The sequence below is a fragment of the Rhea pennata genome, chromosome 13, assembly GCF_028389875.1.
Source record: "Rhea pennata isolate bPtePen1 chromosome 13, bPtePen1.pri, whole genome shotgun sequence".
NCBI lineage: Eukaryota > Metazoa > Chordata > Aves > Rheiformes > Rheidae > Rhea > Rhea pennata.
This window is the reverse complement of record NC_084675.1, coordinates 2,595,715-2,615,378: the sequence shown is the minus strand read 5'-3', so window position 1 is coordinate 2,615,378 and position 19,664 is coordinate 2,595,715. Positions and strand designations below refer to the sequence as shown.

The following is a 19,664-nucleotide window of genomic DNA, read 5'->3' as shown; positions in this document are numbered from 1 at the left end:
GCAGAGACTCCCGAGCTTCCTGTCCACGGCTCGGCCCAGCTCCGGGGGGGACACATGCCCCCTGCATGGGGACCTGGCCCTAAATGCAGGCAGGTGGCCAGGGCAAAGAGAACCCAGCTGTCTGCCGCCTTCCTCTTCCACATGTTCCCGAGAGCTCCCCCCAGTTGCCCTCCATGCACACCCTGGGGTGCCGTTTCCCCTCCCTGGGCACCCTCTGTCCCTTGGCTCCCTGCTCCGTCCCCTTCGTGCTCCTTGCTTCCAATCCATGTGCATCCCAGACCCAACTCCCAGCCAGGTTCCTGCAGGCTGGGCTGCTAAAGTCACGGACCTGCTCATGCCACCGGCAGCCAGCTTTCAAGGAGAGCCCAGCACGTTCTTACTGGCTTTATTAGCTTTTGCTTTGTTTTTTTTTCTTGGTATTTTTTCTTTTCCAACACAGTAAATCCTCTCTACAGCAACGAGTTAGGTAAATCCGGTTTACAATTTGCCGTCTCGTGCGAGTACCACGGCCTCAATGCCGCCGTGAGAAAACCACGGTGTGCTCAGACTGGAGGAAGAGGACGGGGGGAAAGAAAAACATTAAATTCCACCACGACCAGGAAATAAAAAAAACAAAAACAACCTTCAAAAAAAAAAAAAAATTAATCACCAAGGAAAACCAAACTGACCCAACAAAACCTGGGAGAGAACTAAAGGCAAGCACGGCCAGAGCACCTCCGAGGGGAAACCACACGTTACCGCTTGTACAAGAGCGCAAGGGAGAACGAACTCAAAAGGGCAGGGACTGGAAAACCATATATATATATATATATGTATATTATGTATAGGTATTTATATATATAATCTGGAAGGACACGCCGAGAAAACAAGAGATCGCAGCGGCTTTCTACAGTAAAAAGGAGCTACTTAGCTTTCAGAGTCACACCGAGAAGGAAGCACACGGCAGAACGAAGAAGGGGGCAAATGGGGACAGTGGCCTTTTGGGGTGGCCAGTCGATGGCGGGGTGCGAGTGTGTGTGGGTGTACATGTGTGTGTCCTGTGTGTGTGTACAGCAGGTGACACCTGCTGTCCCTGCGGCCAGATGCTTTGCAGCTGCTTGGGTTTTGGGCCGGTTCTGCTCGACCCCCGTGGCAGCACCCGCAAGGACGTGGCTCCCCCCCGCGCACCCCGAGCGGGGGGCTCCTTGGCGGCAGGCGTGGGAGGAGCTGCGCTCGGTGGCCCGCGGGGCGGGCTGGGGCCGGTGGCAAAGGCCAGGCGGCCCGTGGAGGCATTATGGGATGACACGGCTCTCCGTGCCGAGCGGGAGGCATCCGGAGCCGGTGGCTGGCTGCGGGGCCTGGGGCTCGGGGGAGCTGAGCCCTTGAGAGATGCCCCGCTCGGTGCGTGGGCGAGATGCTGGGGGCAGGGGGGAGCTGGGGGACACGGCGGGGAGCTGGCCCATGCCATGGCCACCTGCGGGCAAAGCCAGGCACTGTGGGGTCCCCACGCCCGCAGAACACCCGTGGGAGGCCTCCGGTGCCGGCGAGGAGGGGGAAAAGGCCGAGGGTGGCCGAGACGACGAATCCGCCCCGAGGGCACGACGGGCCCGGGCGGAGGGCGGCCGAGCCGGGGCAGGCGGGGGCTGGCGGGATGCTGACGGACGGGAGATGGCTCCGGAGGAGACGTGGGCGGCGGGCACGGGCCTCAGCACGACACCTCCATGGTGTGGTTGATCTGCCCCATGGCCTCAGTGCTCTCCGAGTGGGTGCAGGCACGCGGGCGGGCGCCGTCCACGGAGCTGGCGCTGGTGAGGGAGGCCGTGCGGGAGCGCGCCAGGCGGGTCATGCTGGCCGAGGGCACTGCGAGAGATGGCACCGGGGTGCTCAGCTCCCTCTGGAAAGCCAGAAGGACCCGAGCCGCTGCTGCCCCGCGCGAGCAAAGCCACTGCTGCCACCGCCAGGCCCCCGGACACAAGCTTGCAGCATGCGGTGCCACGAGCGGACGAGCAGCTCGAGGCCGGCGGCGAGCAGGCACGGGGCGCCCCGGGGCCGGCTGCGCCCCCGGCACAGCTCGGAAATCTCCTGGGCACCCGGCAGCAGGGACTCCCCTGGCCATGGTGCCCCAGGGCGAGCGGGGCCGGGGGCCCTGCTGGCCCTGCAGGGCGGGCACCTCCCTCCTCCTGCCGGGGTGCCGGCAGCCACAGTCCCCGGCCAGCTAGCGGAGGGCCGGGGGGACCCCGCCAGCGTAGGCGGCAGTGGGGCACCCCCCTACCCGGTCAAAGCAGAGCAAGGCAGAGGGCACCTAGCTGGGAAGGGCGGCCCAGGGTCCGGCTGCTCCCAAAGGTGCCCGGGCAGCGGGCGGGGGTCCCCGGGCCCCGCGAGCGTGGGGCTGCAGGTGGGCTGGCGGGCCCAGGGCCAGGCGGGCACCATGCAGCGATGGGCACGGGCCGAGCAGCCCCGAGCGGTACCTGAGCCTCCACTCAGCCTCCGATCCTTCAGGTGGGCGACTGGCCGGGACGGAGAGGGAGAAGGGTGGCGAGGGCAGAGAGAGAGCGTCAGCCGCGGCGGGCGCTGCGCGGGGCCGGGAGCTGCGGCCCGGCCCCACTCGCCTGTGCACGTGGGCCTGCGCGCACACGCAGGGCTGCGTGCCAACCTGGGCACGCGCGTGCGCCTGTGCGCTCAGAGCTGCGGCCAGACCCGCACACGCGCACACGGGCTCCACACGCCTGTGCGCATGTGCACACACACAGCGCCTCTATGCACACCTCCCTGCACACGCGCGTGAGCGTGCACACGAACCCAGGCCCTGTATGGCCACGCAGCGCTCCTACACCCACATCTGCCCGCTGAGCCTGTACACGCGCACCCACGCTCCTCCGCTGTGCAGGAGGCCGTGCACATCTTGCACACCGGCGCACGGGGCTCGTCTCCCGCGGCGGCACCTGCACACACACCCGCCCGCGCGCCCGCGGGCGCCTGCCCGGCCCCCGCGGCCCCGACACTCACTGTAGCCCATGCCCTGCAGGAAGTACTTGAAGGCTTCGGTCAGCTTGCCGGGCTGGAGGGGTGAGAGAGCAGGCTGAGCTGGGGCCGTGCTGGGGCCGAGACCCCCATTGCCCCACCCCCACCCCAGTCCCCCCCTGGCCAGGTGAGGAGCTGGGGGTGTCCCCCGCACGGGGACCCCACACCCAACCACACCCCAGCGCCTGCTAACAAGGGGCAGCTCCAGGGCATGCACCAGCACCCAGTCTACCCAGTTGCTGGGGGGAACTGGGTGGGGGGAGGGCTCACCTGGGTGACCTGGGGCAGCCCACCGGAGTCAGCCATCTGCAGAGAGAAGGGCCTGGTTAGTAGGGGGGACCCTCTGCCCCCACCCTGACCCCTGGCACCCGCTAGCAGGAGGCCATCACAGGGTCCCCTTCGGCACTGCCAGGGCCACCCTGCTCCCCCACTGCCTCCAGCCTGCACGGACCTGGGCTGGGAGCACCCTGGCACTCCCCATTGCCCACCAAGAGGTGCAGGGCAAAGGGGCACTGTCTGGGCAGTGGGGGCCACCTTGCCACCCCCCCCCCACACACCCCTCCACACCACCTGCTTACCTTCAGGAAGGTGGTGTTGGTGGGATCCAGCTTGGAGTTGCACTCCACCTGTGGGTGAGAGGGACCTTAGTAGCAGCCCGGGGTGGCCTGAGCCTGGGAGAAGGAGCCCATGGGTGCCGCCACCAGTTGTTTGTGCACACGTGGCCAAGCAGGGAGTGCGCATGGGCACAAACACATCCGAGGGTGCACGTGTAAGTATGCCTGCGCATGCATGGCACTCGCTGGGTGTGTGCAAACATGGCTGAGTGTGCAAATGCACGTGCATGTGGGCAGGTTCACACATGGGCATGCACGTGTGCACCTGCATGCAGGCGTTTGCACACGTCTGAGCATGCAGCAAATGTGAGCGTGAGCGTGCCCCTGCGTGGTGCCCGCACACGTGCTACCCCGGCAGGCGGCACGGCGTTACCCCGCTACTCACCACCCCCTCTTCGGCGGGCGCGTTGTCTCCCACCACCAGCATCACGGGGCAGCTGGAAATGGGAGGAGGAAGGAGCGCAGTCAGGGCCTGGCATGGGGGCCGCCTGCCCCAGGGCCCCCGCACTGGCATGGCTCTTACCGCAGCGTCTTGGCATTGGGCACAGTCCCGGGCCGGTTGATGTCCAGGTCCCTGCGGCTGGCGGAGGTGAAAGGGGGCCGGCATGAGCCCCGTGGGCAGGTGCTGCCACCGACACCGTACTGCATAGCCAGGGCATTGCCAGCACTGGGGGAGTAGCTCTCCGCCCCATCGACCCACCACCCCACAGATGGAGAGCCCCACAGTGATCCTCCATCGCTGCACCTGCGCCGTGGGACACAGCACCCAGCCAAGCTGGGAAAGCCCCCACCGACCCGCATGCATGGGCCACCGTGCCAGGACCCAGCGCAGAGGGAGACGGGGGCACATGCACCTGTGGCCATGGGCTCTGGGCCATGGCAAGGGCTCTGGCATGGGAACCACCATCCCCATACCACCTCCATCCCCGGGGCAGCACCAGGCACCTGCCTCGCTCTGCTAAAAGGCCTGCGAGGGTGACAGCAGCACCCAGCTGGGACCGAGGTCTCTTTGGAGCCCTTGGGGCCACCCATGGGTGCCTCACCCCACTCAGCCCGGCGGGGAGCCCCTGGGTGCCCACCTGTTGTACATGTTGAGGAAGAGCTGGAGGTTGAATTGGTTCACCACGCTGCTGATCTGCTGCCGGTAGCTCTGCACCAGCTCCGTGTTGTTCACCAGCTCCTCCTGCGCCGGCAGGGACGGAGCTCAGCCTTGCCCAGGCAGGGCACCCGCTGCCGGGCACCGAAGGGACCATCCCGCTCTCCCGCAGCCTGCCCATGTGGTCCCCACCAGCAGGCCGGAGGGGCACCATGTTGGCGCCCCACGGCTCGGCACAGTCGTGCTGCCGGCATCGCGCCTGGGCAGGACGCGGGCACAAGCCACACACAGACACAGTCGGGGCTGAGCCCCACAGTGGGCAGCGGGTGGGCAGAGGGCAGCACGGGCGGCCCTTACCTGGCTGAAGAGGTGGGACAGGACCGTGTCCGGCAGCGTGCTGGTGAGGCCCGAGAGCTGCGGCCGGAGCACAGGCACTCAGTTACGGCCGCCGGCTGCCCCGGCCCCGCGGGACGGCGTGGGACGGGGACGCCGCGCCGCCGGGGCTGAGCTCACCTTGGAAGCCGCCCAGTCGATCCAGCCTTTGCCGTTGGGGTCGATGTTCATGAGGACCAGCCCTTCCACCAGGTCGGGGAAGATGAGCTGCACCAAGCCAGGGCCGTGATGTGCGGTGGGAAGGGGGGATGCGCCGGCGCAGTCCCCCCCCCGCCGCAGCGCTGTCCACCAGCAGCCGCACTAACAGAGCTGGGGGGGCCCCGGCTTTGCGGTGCTCTGGCACCCCCTGAGCCCCGGGGCTTTCGGCAGCGCCGCAGAGCACGTGCAGCCCTGTGCTGGCAGCGGCAGCGCGCGTGGCCCAGTTGCAGGGCACAGCACGGCCACGGCACCGCCGCCCCGGCGCTCCGGGTGCCTTCCCAGCAGCACAGCATGCCAGTGGACGTCAGCTCCCGCTGCGTCCGCGGGTGGCTGCAGGCAACGGACAATTCCCGCCCTGTCCTCAAGCCGGACTCACCGCAAACTTGGCCAGCACGTAGGCTCCTGCCCCAACGCCGATGCCGATCACATACTTGAACCTGGAAGGCAGAGAGGTGAGTGCGGGGGGGCCGGCAGGCTCGGGCACCCTTCTGCCCACTGCGAGTCCTGCGGTGGAGCCCAAAAGACAGGCAAGGTCCTAGCTTATGGGTACGATCCACCCCCCACCCACATGCCCTTGCCTCCGGCCCCCCAGCTCTGTGGCCTGCATCCTCGGCTGGCACCCGGGACCCAGGCGGTCGGGGAGGCAGAGGCGGCAGGACTCACCCGAAATGCTGCACCACGCTGGGCAGCATGGCAGCCAGCTGCTCCATGGACGGGTACTGGTACCTGCGACACGGCGAGGCAGAAGACGGCGGTTACGGGGCCAGCGAGGGGCAGAAGTGGAGATGCCACCCAGGCGCTCACCCACAGGGCACCCCGTAGCGTGCTCCGGGGCAGCGGGCGGTGGGGATGCCAAGGCCGGCAGCAACCTGCAGGCAGGGCACAGCTACCCCACGGGGCAGCGACATCCCCGTGGGCGGTGAGGGGACCTGGCTGGGCAGGGCCAGGGGCACCTACCCCTGGGGGAACTGCGAGGCTCCTGCCTGCTGGCCCGGCGCGTCCACGTGGCACACCACAAAGTGCTTCGTGATCTCCTGCATGTCCTCGTAGTTGAAGAAAGTGTTGAAGCAGAGCTTGTCTGTCGAGGGCGGGCAGAGATCAGGGACCGGACGCCCCGGCGTCCCCGCTGCCCCTCGGCTGGGAGCCGACGCGCCACCAAAGCCCTCCCCATGCCTTTCTGAAGGGCAGGGGGGCAGGTAAAAGAAGAGAGGTGGCAACGCTGCTCGCAGACTAATTACTCCCCAGCTCATTAGCCCCCGGGCACGGGGATGTCCCCCCACAGGCCAGCGAAACGCAGGGTTGCTCTGGGCCAGGCGCTGCTGCCCGCTGCCCCTCGGCCGCCGGCAGGATTAGCGACCCAAAATCCCCTGCAAGGACTCAGGCAAACAGGAGATTTGAGCCACGGCTGCAAATCTCCTTGCTTGGAAACCGCGCCGACGTTGCCGCGTACGGGGCCCGGTGGTCACGTCCTGCTGCGACCGCCGCGGGGGTTGTTGTAGCCGGGGGCTGCTTTTGGAGCCCTGCTCACGCCCAGCGTGACGCGTGCCCGGCTGCACCGGCGCTGCCTCGATCGGGAGGCAGCTCACGTGCAGGCTCCGGGCCGGCGACCCAGGCACCAGCGGGGAGGGAGACGCCTTCCCCCACTGCCACGGGGCCCCGGCGTCCCGGCTGGGGCTCGCAGGGAGCCGGGCAGCGGGGTGCGCGGCACCCACCCTGCGGCGCCTTCCTTCCCTGCCTCTCCAGCGGCCGCTAATCCCGGCCTCTGCTAAGCCCCGCTGCAAGCCGGGGCGGGGGGGGGGAGCCGTGCTCTGAATACCAAGGGGATCAGCTGGGAGGGAGGGGGCAACGCTTACGGTTGAGGCCGACGTCGTGGTAGGTCAGGATGGCCGGGCGGTTGCCCTTGGGGGAGCCCCGGATGACCACGTGCAGCAGCCCGTAGGGCGTCTCGATGTCATGTTCCTGGGGGGGGGGGAAGGAGGAATGGGGTGACACTCCCCCTCCCTGGAAGCCCCCCTCCTGCCCCAGCGTGCAGCTCCCGCTGCCTCCCCAGGGCTGCGAGCCGAGAGGAAGGGGAAGGCGAGCGACACGGAGCCCCCGGCACCGTGCAGCCGGGGCTCTCCGGTGCTTCCCGAGCACCCGAACCCTCTTCCCCATGGGGATGGGGCGCAAGCAAGTGCCTCCCCGCCAGCCCCTATAGCTGCCCCTACAGGAAAGGTTGGGATCCCCCCAGCCACGGCAGCAAGGCCAGCCTGCCGATAGTGCACAGAGGAAAACGGGAGCAGCCGTCCCGGGAAAACCCCGAGCTCCGGGCAGCTCCGCATCCCAGCCAGCGGCAGAAGGCAGAACGAGTCACGTATATACTGTCCTCCCCGAGTACGCTCCCAGTCCCCACCGACTTGTGGCATGGGGATGTCCCAGGCTGGACCTGCCTTCTGCATAGTTAATAGCACCCTGTGGACTCCATAGACTCGGACACCCTCTCCCAGATTCCTTCAACAGGGAAACCGAGGCACAGGAGGCCACCCAGGAGCAGCAACTGGGAAATGTGCCCTCATGCCCCAGGAAAGGGTCCAAGGAAGAGGAGGCACCTGGGATGGCTCAGGAGGCCCGAGAGATGGGATGGGATGGGATGGGATGGGATGGGATGGGATGGGATGGGATGGGATGGGATGCGATGGGATGCGATGAGATGGGGGATTTTGAAGAGGATGGGAGGACATGAAATGGGATGCAGGTTTTGGGACAAGAGGATTTGAGACAGGAGGATCATGAGATGAGATGACCATGGCAGGGGACATATGAACCAGAGGATAGGACAGTATGGGAGAATTTGGGATAGGATAGGAGGATTTAGGAGGATCATGGGATGGGATCATGGGATGGGGTAGGGTGTTGAGGCAGGAGGGAAGGGATGAGAGGACTTGGGATGGGCTGGGGAGCCTGAGGGAGGGCAGATCGTGGGATGGGACATGAGGACCATGGGATGGGATGGGATGGGAGGACTTGGCACAGGAGCACACGAGACCAGGGCAGTTTTGGGGACAGGATGGCGGATCACAGAGCAGGCCAGCTGGCCTGGATTTGCTGCATCTGGGGCAAATATATCGAGGTTGAATCCTGAACACCTCGCTTGGAAACGCTGCATCCTGCCCCCTAATGACAGCTAAAAATGACTTAAAAAGCCCTTGGTCTGAAGGGGCTGTGACACCCTGCAGAGAGCAGGACTGCCCCCTGCCTCGGTTTCCCTGGCTGGGAGGGTGGGTACCCGCTGCTTGGGAGGGAGATGGGGGGGGCACTACAGCGGGGGGATTCGAGCGGGCTGGGGCCGGCTCCTTCCCGGCCACACTCTCCCACCTCCCATCCCTGCTGCAGCCCGGGAGAGGAGGAGACACCCGGGAGGACCCAGGCGCCGGAGAGGGCGGAGGTGTCGGGGGGACCACTGACCTCCAGCCCCCCACGTGCTGCACCCAGTGATTCTCGTAGCCGGGGGCTGGCACCCACCAAGGCACCCACTCAGGGCAGGACGGGGCGAGGGACCAGCGGTCCCCTCCAAACCCCCGCGTCCGCTGCCTGGCGGTCACCTCGAAGCCCCGGGGGACGCTGGCGGTGGCGGCGATGCTCCCGGCGCCGCAGGTGCCACCCTGGCTGGGGATGCATGCAGACGCGGTGCCCAAGCCGGTGCGGTCCCCGCTGCGGGCACGGTGGGTGGGATGGCACGGGGGGGGGGGGGAGCCCCCAGCCCGGCAGCCCACGCGGCGCTCCCGAGGGCCGCGCGCCGCCAAGGACTCTGAAGGGCACGGCTCCGCAAACCGGCCGGAGAACGGGGTCTCCCCGCGGCGGTGCCCGTCCTCGCCGGGGTCTGCCCATCCTCAGCGGGCGCGCGGTGCCTGCGGGCAGCTCAAGGGCTTCCCGGAGCTGGCACCAAGCCCCACATCGCCCCCTTCCCCAGCGCCTCCCTGCCCGTGCCGCAGCCTCTGCCGCATCGCCGGGTCCCGCGGCGCTGCCCTTCGCCGCAGGGCCACCGGCTCGAGCAAGCGCGAGGTTATCGGGCGCTGCAGCGCTCCCACCCACCCGCCTGCCTCTTCCCCCCCCCACCCCACCCAAGCCGCCCCCCTCCTCGCGCTGCCACCCCCGGTGCCACCCTCCCTCCCCGCAGTGCCACCCTCCCCGCTGGCCTGCTGCCACCGGGCGCCGCGGCCACTGCCGAGCCCGGCAGGCAGCCGAGGGCTTGCTCCAGCGCCGCCAAGTCAAGCCCCTCTCGCCGGCCCCCAGCCCCACAGGGTGCCCCGGCCCCCAGTCCCGCAGGGTGCCCCGGCCCCCAGCCCCCCGGCAGCCCGCGGCGGTGCTTGCCGGCCCTCGGCCACCTGCTGCATCGCCGCGCTCGGGGAGGACGCGCTCAAGGACGATGCGGCCCCGATGCCCGCAGTGCATCAGGGATGGAGCGCCGGCGCCGGCCGGGGCGGGCGGGGGCGAAAGGGGGCTCCCCGGCGGCAGATCCCCCCCGCGCCGATGTCCCCCCAGCCCCAGCCAAGCCCCGGCTGGTGTGACGGTGCAGCCTGGCGCAGCGGAGTGGGGGGGGGGGGGTGACGCAAAGCCCAATTTGGAGGGCGGCGGTGGTTCAGGGGTGGGTGGGTGGGTGTGTTGGTGGGGGGGGGGGGAACACAGTGGTACCTACCCCATCCCAGCACTCGGGCATTGCGAGGAGGTGGGCGGGCAAGGATGCGCGGGCAGAGCGGGCCGAGCGCGGGTCCCGGCAGCGGCGGCGGCGGTGGTGGGGGCCAAGCGGAGCTCTGCACTGGCTCGGCCCCTCGCCTCGATTTATATCGGAGCCCCAGCCCTGCGCTAATCCCTCCCTCGCCCTCCCCCCTCGCCGCGCAGCCCCGGCAGGTTCGGCCTCCGTTGCGGGCGAGCGCTGCGCTGGAGCCGGCACCCGGCTATTGGCTGCTGCTGGAATTATTCATGCTCCAATTGGCCCTAAATACCCTTGTTTACGAAGAAAAACGCCCGGCGCCGAGCGGTACCCGCTCCATCTTCCTTCCTTCGCCAGCCCGAGCCTGGCACGGGTAGCCTGGAGGGGGCTGCGCTCGCGCCCACCGCAGCACCCGGCACCCCTCGCCCGGCTGCCAAACCGCGCTGAGTCCTGCCGGAGCCCGCGGCCGCCCCCGGGGGACCTCGGCGTCCCCGCCAGAAGGCACGACGCCCCTCGAGTGGTGGGGGGCCCCGCGCCGCCCGTCCCCAAAGCGGGACGCCGGGGGACGCGGCGAGCAGGGCGAGGGCCCGAGCGCCCAGCCGGGCAGGTGACGGAGGGGCCCGTGCTCTCCGGGCAAGGTGGGCAGGCCGGAGGGTGACGCCACCCCTCTCCAAAAGAAGAAAAAAATACAAAAAAAAAAAAAAAAAAAAAAAAAAAACCCAAAAGGGGCTTTCAAACATCCTTACATAAGTGGGGAGCTGGCATCGCCCGGGGAAGCATTGCCATGGCAATGGCAGAGGGGCCGCAAAAGCAGCTCGCTTGTTACGGGAAGCAATAGCCCGGTTTTAAAAAGGTTTTTGTCCCCGGCTCATCGCCAAGTCCCCGGCGGCCACATCCGACCACCGGCGCCGAGCGGAGCATCGCCCCCACCACCACCCCGCTCCGCCGCCCACGGGCCCGGGGAGCACCCAGCGCCCTGCGCCAGCCCAGGCGGCGCGGTGGGGCTGAGCCCCGCCGGGCTCGGGCGTCCTCCCCGCCCCAGGGCGTGCGGGCGGCGCCCGGCCCCGTCCTACCTTCCAGTCCGTGTCCACGGTGGACAGGAACACGTCCGAGTTCTCCTGGAGGGGGAGAAGAGGGAAGCGCTGGGGTCCGGATGATCGAGCTGCAGCGCCTCTCGCGCGTGTCGCCCTCCTCCCGGCTCGCGCGGCTGCACGCGTTGCACCCGCACCCGCGTGCACGCGCACGGATGTCAGCACCACGCTCGCACGCACCCGTGTGCGATACCTGCACGCGGCTGCACGCACACACCCAGGCGTGCAATACCAGAACACGTGGGCAAAATGCCCCCCCATCACACGACACCCACAGGCTTGCACACCCGCACACGCTTGCACCCAAAACCTGCACACAGGTGCGCATGCATAAACCCAACCTGAGCGCACCTGTGCGCCTGATACCAGCACTTGTGTGCACACATACTCACCCAGTATCTGCACACGTGTGCACACACATAAGTGCAAGCAATACAGCACCCATGCGCTCACACACGTGTGCACCCAGTATCAGCACACGTCTGCATATTCATACACGTGCATCCAATACCAGCACATATGTGCACCCAACACCAGCACATGTGTACACACGTGCACCCAGTCCCAGTGCATACATGTGAACACACTTATGCACTCATCACTAGCACATGCACACACACCTGTGTGCACCTGATATCAGCATACATGTGCATAAGTGCACATGTGCACCCAGTACCAGCACCCAAGTGGACACACGCACATTTGCAACCAATGTCAGCACATGCATGCACACGCGTGCAAACACCAGCACATGTGCACACATGCGTGTGCACCCAATACCAAAGCACGTGCGCATACACAGACATGTGCCCCACCACGGGCACACATGCACAGCATGTGCGCACACACACACACGCATCCTGAGCCCCTGTTTGAGCAGAGCCTGCACACCTGGCACTGGCACGCACGTGCACACATGCACAGCCACACACACGCGTCCAATACATGCCGGTCACCCACAGCACAGGCACCCATCCGGGCACGGCTGCCGAGCACACGGAAGGGGCAGCAGGACCCCGCAGCCGGTGCACCCCCACCCTCCCCCCCCTGGCCCCGCCACGCCGCGCGCGGGGGACGTGGCGGGAAGGTCACGTTAACACCCGTGGGCCCCGCACCGGGGCCCGGAGCCGCCGGCGAACTCACCAGCTCAGCATCCTGGCCTCGCAACAGCGGCTTCTCCTCGGTGAAGCGCAGCTCGTGCAGCCCCGCCATGGTCATCTCCTGCAGCAGCAGCCCTGCCCGCGGGAGGGAGGCGTCAGCACCCCACCAGCACCCGGCCTCAGCCCCGGGGGGCACCTCGAGGCGACGCTGCCCCTCGCAAGGTGGGACCCGTCTCCCCAAGCCCCTGGGAAAGGGCATCGTGCAGGAGAGCAGGAGCCTGGGGGGTGGTTTCCCGGGACAAACCCGTGCCTCAGTTTCCCTCTCCCCCACGCAGCGGTGACTGAGTCCTCCGCGGGGTCCCCGCAGGGCTCCGAGACCCTCTCCCAGCATTGGCCGCCGAGAGAAACCGCAACTTTTTGGCTCGCGGACAGACAGAGGTTGTCCCGGGCAGCCGGAACGAGGAGCAATGCGGTGGGAACCAAAGGCGCCCCTTTGCCCTCCTCCAAAAACGCCCTGCGCGCACTCCGTCGCCAGCTTGGCAGGAGCAAAACCACGTGGGCCGGGGGCCGGGGTCCCTCGCCACGTCCGCTCCCCGCCGAACCCTTTGCAGTCGCCCCAGAAATGCCAGCGGGGCAACTGAAGGGGACGAGGCCGGGCGGCCGCCCGGGCAGACGTGGGGCAAAGGGGCGTTCGCCCCGCGCCGCGGCCTCCCGGGACCGCGAGAGCCGGGCGCCAGGCCGCCAGCGGCCGCTCCGCTCCGGCCGGGTTTCCTGTCGGAAGCGCAGGCAGCCTGTGCCAGCTGGCTGCTCCCTGCAGAAAGGGCGCTTCGCCCGGGCGGCGGCCGCCGGCGTGAAGCCTCCGCGGCGTCGCGGGCCTCGGCGCGCCACCGAGAGATGCCAGCCCGGCACGGCGGCACACGGGGCGCGCTGCAACGCGGCCCCCGCGGCGCCGCCTTCCCGGGCCGAGCGGGACCCCGCCGCGGCCGCCGACGCGCGCGCGGGCCCGGACCCGCCGGGCTCCCCGAGCGGTGCAGGGCGGCGAAGCCGGAGGAGGCGCGCGAGCCGGCCCCGTGCCAGGCGGCGAAGCGAAGGCGCCTGGCGGAGAGCGGAGGAAAGGAGCTCGCCGGGTGCTGTCGGCGAGAGCTCAGGGCAGTTTACGGAGAGGCCGATGCAGCGGGCAGCCCGAGGGTTGCGCCGGCGGAGACGCGACGCCCCGCCGGGCTGGGAGACGCGGCGGTTTCGGAGCTCCGCGCGGAGGCGCTGGGCGTCTCGGCAGCGGCTGTTGCCAAGAGCAAGCTCTGCCGCTCCGGGAAGGGAGCGAGCCGGCAGCTAGGCACCCCGGGGAGGCTCCAAGGGATGCCCAGCAGCCCCACGCGCTCCCCCCTACACTCCCCCAAACATGCCCCGCTGCCTGCCTGGCGGAAAGACCCCCAGCCCCCAGGGGCCCGGGCACCAGCAGGCTGGCGGCACGGTCCCAGCCCGGTGCCTGCGCTTCTCTGCCTTGCTGTCATCCTCCTCACCAGCCCTCGCCTCCCCGTACCCCCAAAACCTTCTCCCTCCAAACCACCCTCCCTTGGAGCGAGCTGGGGGGGGGGGGGGCCTGCAGCCCCAGCTCGCCAGCAGGGACTAGGGGGTTCTTTGCACCCTGTGCATGGCGAAGCCCCATCTCACCAACGCGGGGGTTAATCCCCCCCCCCCAAGGCCCTCCTTGGCGTGAGGGGCGAAGCCCGGCACCCCGCAGCCCCGTCCCCCCCCCCCAGCTCCCGCAGCAGCACCTGGGTGCCGTGTCGTGCTATCCGCAGGAGCAGGCCGCCGCGCGTCCGTCCGGTCTGGCACAGCGGGCGCGCAGGGTCCCCGCGGGACGCGGCGCTCCGGAGCCCCCCGGGCCGGCAGGGCGGAGGAGGAGGAGGAGGAGGAGGAGGAGGAGGCGGTGGTGTAAGCAACCTGCGTCACGTCACGCAGGGCACATCTGCGGCCACTCGCCCCCCGTGGCCCCCCGGCGTCACGCGGGCCCCCGAGGCGAGCGGTGGTGGCGCGGGCGGGGGAGGAGGGGGCTGAGGGGTTTCGGGGGGGGGGGGGGGACACCCACTCGGGGGTGGCAAAGCCACCGGCCGCGGTCCGGCGAGGGGAACACGGCGGACGCGGCGAGGCGAGGGGGGGCCGGCGGCGGCGGCAGCCACAGGGCGACCCCCGAAACGGCACAGAGTGAAGCAAAAGCAGCGCCCCCCCCCAAAAAAAAATAAAAAAAGGAAAGAAAGGCAGAAAGCGAAGCAGCCGCTCCCCGCGGAGCCGCCCCGGGCTCCAGCCGCCCCCGGGAGCCGCCGCCGCCGCCGCCGCCCCGGGGCTGAGCCCCCGCGGAGCCGAGCGGAGCCGGAGCCCGAGCGCAGCCGAGCGGAGCCGGAGCCGGAGCCGGAGCCGGAGCGGAGCCGAGAGGAGCCGGAGCCGGAGCCGGAGCCGCGCCGTACCTGTCAGCAGCTCTATCTTGTGCCGGAGCACCTTCATCCCGGGGAGGCCGGGGGGGCGGCCGGGGGGGCGCGGAGGGCCCCGGCGCGGGGAGCGAGCGGAGCCGGAACCGGAGCCGGAGCCGGTGCCGGTGCCGGAGCCGGTGCCAGAGCCGGAGCCAGGCGCGCGGGGCGGCGCAGGGGCGAGGCCGGGCACGGCCCCCGCGCCGGGCCGGTTCCTCCCCTCGCCGGACCCGGAGGGAGGGGACGGGGCCGGGCCGGGCCCGGGGGCCGCGGGGGGAGCGGCGCTGCCCGGGGGCCCAGCTGCCTGCAGGGCCCCGAGGGAGCAGGGGGCTCCCGAGGCGCAAGGACAGCGATGGCCCTGGGGTCCTTGGGAGCACAGCGCAGCGTCGGTCAGTGCACCTGGAGGGGACAAGGGGTCCCCAGAGGCTGGAAGTCAGCGGGGTGGCAGCTGGTTGGGGTGCAGCAGGAGGCTGTGGGGTAACTATGTGGGTCAGGCAAAGCCAGGAGCTGGGAACACCACCAGGAGCCTGGAGAGCACTGGAAAAGGACAGGCCCAGAGTGGCAAAGATGCAGGACGCCCTCCTTCTGTATAGGGCATGGAGGCCATAGGTCCCCCATTCTGGGCTCATTGGTTCGACCATGATCCTACCAAGCCAGACCTGCCTTTTTTTCCCTCCTATATACCTATTTGATGAGATTTTAATTTGCTTTTCCACAATTAAGAATGTAACAGCCCCCAGCCCCAGGTTGCCTGAGTTTACTGTACAGGACACCCCACTGAAACCCCTAAACTGGTCCTCTACAAAACACTCCCCCCCCCCAACACACACAAAAAATGCTGAGGACCCTTAAACCTCCCTTTGATGGTCTTGGTTCCCCATCAAACCCAGCCCCATGCTGAGCACACACAGGAGGATTCGGGAGTCCTGCTTCAGATCGCTCCCTGGGGCCAGAACCTCGGACTGACCTCGTGTCCATGGTATCGCCCACTCCCATCCCCTACTATATGTTTTTTCTAGGAGTTTCCAGGTGAAACATTTCATATCTCCATCACAAACCCTGTGTGCATGAGCCAGGGAATGACCCTGATTTATCCTGGATTTGAGTGTTATTTACTTGTCAGCACAGGAAAGTCAAGGTTTCCTGGAGGATGAGTGAGGCCCAGGTTCCCAGGAACCAGAAGAGGTCCATGCAAGATACTGCAGGAGTGTTGAGATTTTGGTTCTGGGACCTCAGAGAAAACCTCTGCCCTGGGGGACCAGTCCTGGACACAAGCCTTGGAAACGTGCTCTAGGTGACTCTACTTGAGCAGGGGGGCTGGACTAGATGATCTCCAGAGGTCCCTACCTCAACCATGCTGTGATTCTGTGACCAGCAGGTAGTGGGATCAGGCTGACACCTGGAAAGGCATTTTTTGGTTACCACCAGGTAAGGCCTTGGGAGCGGCGCTGGCATCTTCAAGGGGCCAGTTCAGGGGATCATTTCTAGCCTTGTCAGCACGACCCTCAATTGGAGATCTCAGTTTGCTCCCCAACCCTAAATTCCCAGGATGCAGCAGATGCCCATAGGCTGCTTTGGCAACTACACCAAGTCTGGTGTGCTAGGTATCAGTCTCGTATATCCCGACGGCTGACCACGGTGGCCAATGTATCTGTTTACTTCATGACACCCTTCAGTTACGGGCACGTCTCCTGGCCACAGGCGATGCACAGCTCATCCCACAGACTCCTGCTAAGGGGCTGGAAAGATACACGCTGCTGATACGGACATTAATTTCTGTGCCTGGTACATCTGTTTTAACAGCTTGTCCTTGGCTTTTTGGATGGCAACCAGTTTCCAGCTGATTTCAGCCTCTCCCATTGAGTCACCAACAGCTTTGCATCCTGGGCTGCATTCGCCTTCTCACCTATGAGGCAGAAAAAAACAGGAGGGAACGTAGGGACCATTTAACCCCTCGACTGGGAGCCAGTCAAATACACTGCTCTTGTGGAGGTCAGCTTTTCCCTGTCTTCAGAGCTGTGTTTCCTCCCCGTCTCTGGGTCCAGCGGCCAAAGGGTTCCTCTGAACGAGGCAGGCTCGGGTTCGGATCATCCAGTGCAAATCTAAACTTCCTCCTCCGATTGCCAGGGCTTTGTACCAGAATAAATGGTTTTCACACCGGGGATTTATCCTGTCTGCATCAAATCCAACATTATCAAATAATGGCTTTTAGATGGCTACCTTGTCAAAGGAGCCAGCCGTGTGGCTGAAATAATTGCACCATTAATTAGGCCTGGGAAGAGCACAAGCTCTCCATGCATTGAGCTGCAGACAGCGGAGCATAACCCCATGCGAGGGTTTAGAAACCACCCGCTGATGCGGAGTCGCTTGCACCCTGAATTGTGTGTTTAAAGGGAAGCGAGGGAGTTTTACAGCATGGATTTTTCCACATTGTTTCTCATTGTGCTTTTGATACAGGTCAACGTGGCGTTTTCCACATGGCTTTGCACGGTGCTTTTAGCTCAGCCATGCGACACTAAACTGGGCGCATAAAGGTCTGGCTCCAGAGGCAGCCTCAGGGAGGTCACAGCCCTGAACGGGGGCTCCCCAAAGCTGGCGGGGGGTTAGGGGGTGCCACTTGGAGACCTCTCCGACGTTCACACCCCCTGCCTTGCCACTTGTTGCCAGACACTACTTTGGCACCCATGCTTCCCAGCTGGTCTGGCAAGGCCCCAAGAAGCCCTTTGCCCAGAGCCGTTGCTGCCAGCCCAGATGTTGAAGTTGGGCTGCAGCTGTTTGAGCAGCATCCTGCAAACTCTGGACACACCTTGGGCCCCTGAAGCAGCAGGAGCTTGTGCAGCTGGTGGTCCAAGGAGAGAAGCCCAGCTTCTGAAGGACTCTAGGTGGCATGTCCAGATACCTCCCTCAGCAAACCGCACGGGCAGATGTCCCTGCAGCCCCGAGCACCGTTAGCAGTGCTTGGGGACACGCGAGGCCACGCTCCCTGCAGCAAACCATCCCCGCCACACTGCTCTGCCATGGGGTCCCCACGTGTGTCGGTAGCCGGTCATCAGCCTCTCCAGCATAGGGTCAACGGCACCTGCAAAGTCCAAGCAACCCGGGGGAGGGGCACCTTGGACGTGCAGCATGTTGGGCTTCTGCTTCGGCCCCAGCAGGATGGGAGGCAGGAAGGTGGGAGGAAGGAGCCAGATGCTGCGAGGTGAGTCAAGCCTTGGTCATAAGACCGGCCGTGCTCCCTCTGCTCATCAGCGTAGCAAAGGCTGCGAGAAACGCGGCGGCGCCCGCCGGATCTGAGCCTCTGCCCTGCCTCTCCAGGCTGCTGGGTCGGAGCGGAGGGTGCAGCCAGCAGGCGAAGGCAGGGCCATTAACTTTTTCACGCCGCGGGAGCCGCCATCCTGCCCCGGCAGCGAGCGGAGGGGGCCGAGCCAGGCGGCACGCTGCGGGAGATGCTATTTTAAGCCCCTTCGGTTGCGATCCAGATCCCTCTGCCCCGGCAGTCTGGTGCGTTTTCCAAGGACGCACCCTGGCCAACGTCATTTTGCAGCCCCCCCTCCTTCCCCGGGGCACGGGTTTACTACACCGCGGGCAGAGCTGGGTAATTTTCCACGGCACCGCCAATGCCAGCGATGGGAAGGGCTCTCTTCGCTGATGCCAAAGCAGCAGCTCCCGTCTGTCCCGCGGCCCGTGCGGCACGGCCAGCGATGGTCCGAGTGTGCGGGCCCAGGCCAGGCCCGCTGTGAGCCGCTCGGACCCTGCGCTGGCGATGGGGGCTGCAGCTTTCCCCTGAAGCCCAAGGGGTTAAGTGCAGGAGTGGGGATGGGGGTTTCGCACCGGCTACCTGTATCCTCAGACTGAGCATCGCTGCAAGCGGAAAACATCCCTGGGGCCGCCTAAGGATTTCGGAGCGCTCTGCGCTGCCCATCCTCTCGCAGGGTCTCTGGGCAGGGAAACTGAGGCACGGAGTGCCTTGGCCCAGGAGAGGGTTGCCAGGCTCACAGCCTCCTCCGCAGACCCCCTTGCAGCTGCTCCACTTTTGGCGCGGCATGGCAGAGACGGCGCCGACCAGGGAGAATTTACTGAAGGGTTTTGAAGCAAGATGCGCAGCTCCAGGCTGCGACGTGCCCTGAGCTACCGGCTAATTTGGGGGCAGCAAGAGAAGCAGCTCGGGGCGGTTTCGACGGCTCCCTGTGGTCTGAGGCCGGGTGCCCTCTGCTCGACCAGCGCCGGCAGGCGGCAGAGCTGGCCCCAGCACCATGGGTGCCAGTGGCCAGGGGGGACGGGGATGCGGGGAGATGCTCAGCCTCGTCTTGCCCCGGCCGCCGGGATGATGGGGCGGCTCCTTCCTGATGCCCTTTGGACCAGCCGGAGCCCCGGCAGCGGGTTTGGGCTGTGTAACACCCCTGGGGCTGTTAGAGGCAGCGATAAGAGCAGCCTGGACACTTGTACCCGGGTTATCTCTAGCCCAGCAGGACAGTGCAAACGGTGCCGTACCCCGCAGAGGAAAGCGTGCAAACGGGTGCGCTCCCGCAGCGGCGGTTCCCCAAAAAATAAAGCCCGGAGGTTGGGCTTTTCAAGGTGCCGGACGGGGGTCCGCGCCTTCGATCCACCTGTATTGAAGGGTTTAACGGGGTTACGTAACACCCCGAGGCGCGGGCCGTCCGGCTACGACGCACAGAGCAGCCAGAGGGCTAAATTTAGCCTGGGTTGCGCGCGAGCGTGCTGTTTTTATTGCTGACCTTAACTAAAGACATTGTTTGCGGGGTGCAGCTCCTGGCCCTGCCTTGCTCCGTCTTGGACCACAGACACCCAGCACCTCCACGGCCGCGGTCACCGCCAGACGGGGACCAGGCCGGCTCGGGCACCAGACAGCGGTGCTGGAAAACTGGCTGTTGGTGACAGGCACCGGCCCACGTCCCATCCTCTTCCAACCCCGGGGCAGGAGTGATCTGCCCCAGCTTTGCAATCCTGAATGCCATACCCAGCGCCCAAACCACTGGCACTGTTGGGGAGCTCCAGG

The 19,664-nt window shown here is 66.6% G+C and overlaps 1 protein-coding gene across 5 annotated transcripts; it reads right to left on the bottom strand.

Annotated features, from left to right (window-relative positions):
* Window positions 1-369: 369 nt before the first annotated feature.
* On the bottom strand, window positions 370-14,808 carry NDRG4 (NDRG family member 4). 5 transcript variants are annotated; one of them, XM_062586927.1, is made up of 17 exons: window positions 14,648-14,808; window positions 12,226-12,317; window positions 11,065-11,109; window positions 7,155-7,260; window positions 6,259-6,379; window positions 5,965-6,027; window positions 5,678-5,738; window positions 5,224-5,310; window positions 5,068-5,124; window positions 4,694-4,797; window positions 4,138-4,194; window positions 4,000-4,051; window positions 3,579-3,626; window positions 3,271-3,306; window positions 2,986-3,037; window positions 2,448-2,486; window positions 370-1,839 (listed from the first exon to the last, which is right to left on the bottom strand). In XM_062586927.1, the coding sequence occupies exons 1-17, from the start codon at window positions 14,682-14,684 to the stop codon at window positions 1,685-1,687; spliced, it is 1,212 nt and encodes a 403-aa protein (XP_062442911.1). In that variant the 5' UTR covers window positions 14,685-14,808; the 3' UTR covers window positions 370-1,684. The 5 variants fall into 5 exon arrangements, with proteins under 5 accessions (XP_062442911.1, XP_062442916.1, XP_062442912.1 ...); XM_062586932.1 differs by lacking the exon at window positions 14,648-14,808 and adding an exon at window positions 13,958-14,087; XM_062586928.1 differs by lacking the exon at window positions 2,448-2,486.
* Between the last annotated feature and the right edge of the window lie 4,856 nt (window positions 14,809-19,664).

Excerpts from the sequence above, each read along its gene's own strand:
- NDRG4 (XM_062586927.1), bottom strand. The coding sequence starts at position 14,684 with ATGAAGGTGCTCCGGCACAAGATAGAGCTGCTGACAG. Across the intron at positions 12,318-14,647 it reads CAAGATAGAGCTGCTGACAG|GGCTGCTGCTGCAGGAGATG; the intron begins GTACGGCGCGGC and ends TCCCGCGGGCAG. Across the intron at positions 1,840-2,447 it reads GAGGCTGAGTGGAGGCTCAG|TGCCCTCGGCCAGCATGACC; the intron begins GTACCGCTCGGG and ends CATCTCTCGCAG.